Raw genomic sequence first — 6,336 nt, forward strand, 5'->3', positions numbered from 1 at the left:
CGCCGGAGGAAACTATTGCCTTGAAGCTGGACTCTTTGCCGTTTCTGTAGGGATCAGGAATGGTGTAGCCAGCACTTCGCGGTTTGTCGACGAGGTCTCCGGTGCATGGGAAGATGTGGAGGTTCCGAGGGCTGCTACAATGGTTGAGGATCTCATTGTAGCCGGTGGCAGTTCGTTGCGGCTGACCATGGGTCGAGGTGTAGAATCTCGATCTTGCTGGATAGCCGAACTCTCCCCTACTTTTGTGATGAACGGGGAGCCCGTGGAGGATGTTGGGTATGTTGTGGAGGGTTCCCCATGCTGTCTTGTGATTGCCTTGCTTGTTGAAGAAGGTTTCAGCCATGCCCGTATTTCCCACATCACCTCCATCATTATTTGATTATTGCTGGCCATCTGTTTGGAAAGAGACCCCAACACGGCTTGAACGCTAGGTTCTTCCGTATTCCTATTAGATCGGGTGGTTCCGCGGTTGGAAGTCCCCGCAATCGTTTCCCCCTCCTCTATTGGGAGAATCTCTTCTTCATCATCTCGCCGTGTAGCCATGGATCTGGTGGTCGTCATAGGAAGCGATCATCCGAGGGCTAAGGATCAAGCTTGATATCAAGCTTGATACGATCACTCCTTTAGGGCTAAGGATCGTTCTCTTCCGATTCTTAGATCTGGACTAGATCTCGCATGGAACTTTGAAAATCTCAAAATATTCCGCCATTGGATCAACGTAAAATTTTGATATGTTGTAGCCCCAGGAAAGAGCTTTCGAACAAATCAAATCTCAGGCGAATCGGAGTTGGGGATCTCGAGATATCGTCCGTTTAGTGGACGAACGTCAGGATGATCTGTTTAGGATTCGTGGATGGAGGCACGTGATCCTAGGTAATGGTGGATGGTGGAGGACCGGCGTTAATGGGGTGGCACCGGTAAAAGGTGGTGGTGGAAGGGTTATGGTTCATGGAAGGGTTAGGGCAAGTGTTGGATAGATTGGAAGAAAGGGGAGGAGAGAGCCACTCCTAAGGGACTAGGGTGATTGGTCGGTCGAGGGAGGTTAGAAATGACGTCGCCGGGGATTGAGAGAACGGGAGCGAAGAAGACGAAGGAGGCAAGGTAAAACTCAATCTCAATATTCAATAATCAATTCTGACTTTGGTTGCCATCCACATCCTTTTAAAGGCTAACCAACAACTCAAAATTAACCCTAAAAATACAATTTTCGCCGACCGCGTTCGAACTCGCCCGACCGTGTTCGAACGAACCGCGTTCAAACGCACGATCGAACGCGCCTCTTGGTATTTGCGAATGCGATGCAGGCGTTCACAGTGCATTCGAACGCACCGCGTTCGAACGCAAAGTGCACTCTCTTCACCCACGTTTACAACCCCGTTCACAAACCGCGTTCGAACTCACTCCACCCGCGTTCGAACGCGACTTACAGGAAACTTATTTTAATGGAAATTAAACATTAAAATATGAAACAAAAACACTCCTAAAGTGAATCCATGCTCGAGACGACGTCGGTGAAGTCCGAATCGTATCAGAATAATCGATCTATACCAATACAATACCATTCTTTAGAGGTGAAAGTTTGCCATCTAGACTTTTGCATCTTCCACTGTACCTTGACAATCAAAATATTGTTCAACTTGAAATACCTAATCCGTTGGATCACCTCTTTGAAATTTTGGAAAGTCCAAACGTGGGATTCTCCCCTGAATAGCGTTGTCAGGTTCACGAAGGATCCTTGGTTCAGGTCTAAACCTTCGTGCATGTTGATCACCTTCTCTAAATCCTCGAGCACGTCCATCGCCATCTCCATAGGGATCAACCTCATCCTCAAAATGCCAATCCTCCTCATCGACGAAGCGCACCGGTGGACAGCCGAGGGAGATTAGAAGTGAGGAAAAACCTTGCCAATGGTAGAGGTGGAAGGATGATGAAGAGGGAGAAGGGAGATGTCTAAAGGAAAGATAGAAGGCAAGAAATCAAGAATCCAATTGCATTATGAAGTTGGTTGCCATCCACTGTTACGAACCTCCCTTTTGGCTATGGCTCTGATACCAGCTTGTTACGATCCTTCCTCGGCTATAGGCTCTGATACCAGATTGATACGAACCCTCTTTTGGTGCTATGGCTCTGATTCAAGATTAATACGATCTTGCACGGAACTTTGAGATCAGATCCCGAAATATCCCGCCGTTGGATCGCTGTGAAATTTTGATATGTTGTAGGCCCGGAAAAGAGCTTTCCAACGGATCTAGTTTCAGGCGAATCGGAGATGGGGATCTCGAAATATCATTCGTTTAGTGGACGAACGTCAGGATACTCTGTTTTGGATTCCGTGGATGAAGGCACGAAATCCTAGGTAATGGTGGATTGTGGAAGGCCGGTGTTGATGGGGTGGCACCGGTGTAAAAGTGATGGTGGAAGGGTTATGGATGATGGAAAGGTTAGAGATAGCGATGGATAAATTGGAAGAAGGGGGAGAAGAGGGCCACTCCTAAGGGACTAGGGTGATTGACCTGTCGAGGGAGATTAGAAGCGGCGTTGCCGGGGAGATTGAGGGAACGAGAGCGAAGAAGATGAAGGAGGCAAGGCAAACTCAATTCGCAATATTCAATAATAATTTTGGTTGCCCTACACATACTTTTATAGGCTAACCAACAACTCAATCTTATCCTAAAACACAATCTTATCCTAAAACTCAATCTTATCCTAAAACACAATCTTATCCTAAAACTCAATCTTATCCTAAAGTAAATCCAAACTTGAGACGATGTCGGTGAAGTCCGAATCGTATCAATCCACCACGCTTCCGCAACCTTGTCCTCAAGGTTTGAAATTTGGGAAGCGATCCATGATGTCTGCCTCTAGCTCCCATGTAGACTCGTCAGTAGGTTTGCCCAGCCACTCAATCAGCACTTCAGTCTCTAATCTGGATCCTTGGCGTCTTCTCCTACGACTTAGGACTCGAACCGGCTCATTGGAGCCATCTTCCTCCATTGGTTTGGGTAAGGTCGAACCCACTACATGGTTAGGCCCGATCTGGGCCTTCAATGCCGAGACATGGAAGACGGGATGTATCCTGGTTCCTTCAGGTAGGTCCAATCGGTAAGCTACTGGACCGATTCGTTGTAGCACTCGGTACGGACCATAGTACTTGTATCCCAACTTTTGGTTCAAAATGGGTCTCAATGTGGATTGTCGATACGGTTGAGCTCGAACGAACACCAATTGATCCACCTCAAATTCTCGCTCACGTCGGCCTTTGTCATGCGTTTGCTTCATGCGGTTTTGTGCTGTGGCTAGGTGAGTCTTGAGCCGTCTCAATGTTTCATCTCGATCAGCAAGCTCCAAGTCAAGCTCAGTCCTATCCGTCGCCGCGAGTCTATCGTAGGCACGCAAGACAGGGGGAGTGCGCCCATAAACCGCCTCAAATGGGGTCATGCCAATGCTTGAGTGATGAGCGGTATTGTATGACCACTCAGCCCAGGGAAGAAATTTGACCCAATCCTTTGGTCGATCCGCCACAAAGCATCGCAAGTATTGCTCTAGTCCACGATTCACCACCTCGGTTTGGCCATCCGTCTCGGGGTGATATGCTGAACTAAGATTGATTTGAGTCCCTTGCAATCTGAAGAACTCGGACCAAAACTCACTTATGAAGATGCGATCCCGGTCTGACACGATAGTCCTAGGCATCCCATGCAAGCGTGCCACTTCCCGAACAAAAATTTCAGCAACCCTTTTTGCTGAAAACGGGTGAGACAATGTTATGAAATGTGCATACTTGCTCAATCTATCCACCACAACAAACACCACCGATTGTCCTCGAACCTCCGGCAGCCCCTCAATGAAGTCCATGGAGATATCCTCCCAAATACGCTCTGGTATAGGTAGTGGTTGCAGCAGCCCGCTAGGCTTGAGTGCCTCCGATTTGACTCGTTGGCAGATTTGACATTCACGCACATACTTCTTCACGTCCGTCTTCATCCCAGTCCAAGTACAGTTTTGGGCCAGCCGCTTGTAAGTACGTAATACCCCTTCATGACCTGCTATAGGAGTATCATGGAAGTGTGCCATCAATAGCCTCCGTAGCTCTTCGTTTCGGGGTACCTTGATTCGCCCGTGCTCTAGTACTAACCCATTGCGCTCCTCGTGCTCGGGGTTGCTTGAGGGGTTCGCTCTCAACTCCTCCATGAGTCGGACCAGATCACTATCCTCTGCACTGGCTCTTCGTAGATCTGAAAAGAAAGGAAAAGTGGATGCCGAGAAAGAAGCGAGCTCCCTTTCTTTTGAAAGTTCAAGCAGCGGTTTACTTCCATCCAACAACACTCTCTGATCATCTCTCCAAAAGGTCAATGTGAGGCTTATAAAATCAAAGGTCACGGGCCCCAAGTTCCGAAGCCATTGGGTCCCTAAAACAATATCGGCACCTTGCAAGGCCAATGGATAAAGATCCAATGTGAAAGTTTGGCCTTGCACCTTCAATTCTGCACCTCCACAAATAGAATCTGCTCGCAAAGTGGTGCCATCTCCAATAGTCACATCGAACCCTTCCGTGGGTTCCGACTCGAGCCCAATCTTCCTAGGGAGCCTCTTGTCAATGAAGTTGTGGGTGGACCCGGTGTCAATCAAGATTCTCACTGTGGTCTTCTTGACTACTCCGTTCACCCGCAATGTCTTTGGCGCAGCTGTCCCCGAATAGGCGTGGAGGGAGATTTTGGCCATCGTGTCCTCCGCGTGATGTTGCTCCTCAACTTCTTCTCCTCGATGTCCAGCCACATCTGCACTTTCAGCTGCCATGGGTGGAAGATCGTGGCCTTCTCCTTTGAGTGGTAGCTTGGCAGGGAGCTGCAACGTCATCGCTGGTGATGAAGCTGTCGTGGTCGACTGTCGATTGACCGAGGAGAATGGTAGAAGATCGCTGGAGGCCATATGCGATTTCTTCTTAGTTGCCGACTCACTATGGTTGCAAAGGGAGCTAGTGAAAGGCGGCCCAAGTGTCGCAATTCGCGATTTCGGATCATCTCCTTCACCACTGATGAGGATTCCTGATGAGGGATATCCAGCGACCAGGTGTGGGGTAGCCAGCACTTCGCGGTTTGTCGACGAGGTCTCCGGTGCATGGGAAGATGTGGAGGTTCCGAGGGCTGCTACAATGGTTGAGGATCTCATTGTAGCCGGTGGCAGTTCGTTGCGGCTGACCATGGGTCGAGGTGTAGAATCTCGATCTTGCCGGATAGCCGAACTTTCCCCTATTTTTGTGATGAACGGGGAGGCCGTGGAGGATGTTGGGTATGTTGTGGAGGGTTCCCAATGCTGTCTTGTGATTGCCTTGCTTGTTGAAAAAGGTTTCGTCCATGCCCGTATTTCCTGCATCATCTCCATCATTATTTGCTTGTTGATGGCAATCTGTTTGGAAATAGACCCCAACATGGATAGAACGCTAGGTTCTTCCGTATTCCTATTAGATCGAGTGATCGTCATTGGAAGCGCTTGTTCGAGGAACGGTGGCTCTGATACCAGCTTGTTACGAACCTCCCTTTTGGCTATGGCTCTGATACCAGCTTGTTACGATCCTTCCTCGGCTATAGGCTCTGATACCAGATTGATACGAACCCTCTTTTGGTGCTATGGCTCTGATTCAAGATTAATACGATCTTGCACGGAACTTTGAGATCAGATCCCGAAATATCCCGCCGTTGGATCGCTGTGAAATTTTGATATGTTGTAGGCCCGGAAAAGAGCTTTCCAACGGATCTAGTTTCAGGCGAATCGGAGATGGGGATCTCGAAATATCGTTCGTTTAGTGGACGAACGTCAGGATACTCTGTTTTGGATTCCGTGGATGAAGGCACGAAATCCTAGGTAATGGTGGATTGTGGAGGGCCGGTGTTGATGGGGTGGCACCGGTGTAAAAGTGATGGTGGAAGGGTTATGGATGATGGAAAGGTTAGGGATAGCGATGGATAAATTGGAAGAAGGGGGAGAAGAGGGCCACTCCTAAGGGACTAGGGTGATTGGCCTGTCGAGGGAGGTTAGAAGCGGCGTTGCCGGGGAGATTGAGGGAACGGGAGCGAAGAAGATGAAGGAGGCAAGGCAAACTCAATTCTCAATCATTCAATAATAATTTTGGTTGCCCTACACATACTTTTATAGGCTAACCAACAACACAATCTTATCCTAAAACTCAATCTTATCCTAAAACTCAATCTTATCCTAAAACTCAATCTTATCCTAAAGTAAATCCAAACTCGAGACGACGTCGGTGAAGTCCGAATCGTATCATCCACATATTTATATAGGCTAGCCAACAAGTCCTAAAACAATATGAAATCCTAA

At 48.3% G+C, this 6,336-nt stretch overlaps 1 protein-coding gene across 1 annotated transcript; it reads right to left on the minus strand.

Moving 5' to 3' along the window:
* Positions 1-2,754: 2,754 nt before the first annotated feature.
* Positions 2,755-6,055, minus strand: LOC140763314 (uncharacterized). The gene is made up of 2 exons (XM_073101441.1): positions 5,614-6,055; positions 2,755-5,532 (listed from the first exon to the last, which is right to left on the minus strand). Exon 2 carries the CDS (start codon positions 5,479-5,481, stop codon positions 2,821-2,823), a length of 2,661 nt encoding a protein of 886 aa, XP_072957542.1. The 5' UTR covers positions 5,482-5,532; positions 5,614-6,055; the 3' UTR covers positions 2,755-2,820.
* Positions 6,056-6,336: the final 281 nt, after the last annotated feature.

Source organism: Typha angustifolia, chromosome 7 (genome assembly GCF_048772165.1).
Source record: "Typha angustifolia cultivar Huaian chromosome 7, ASM4877216v1, whole genome shotgun sequence".
Classification (NCBI taxonomy): domain Eukaryota; kingdom Viridiplantae; phylum Streptophyta; class Magnoliopsida; order Poales; family Typhaceae; genus Typha; species Typha angustifolia.

Excerpts from the sequence above, each read along its gene's own strand:
- LOC140763314 (XM_073101441.1), bottom strand. The coding sequence starts at position 5,481 with ATGACGATCACTCGATCTAATAGGAATACGGAAGAACCTAGCGTTCTA.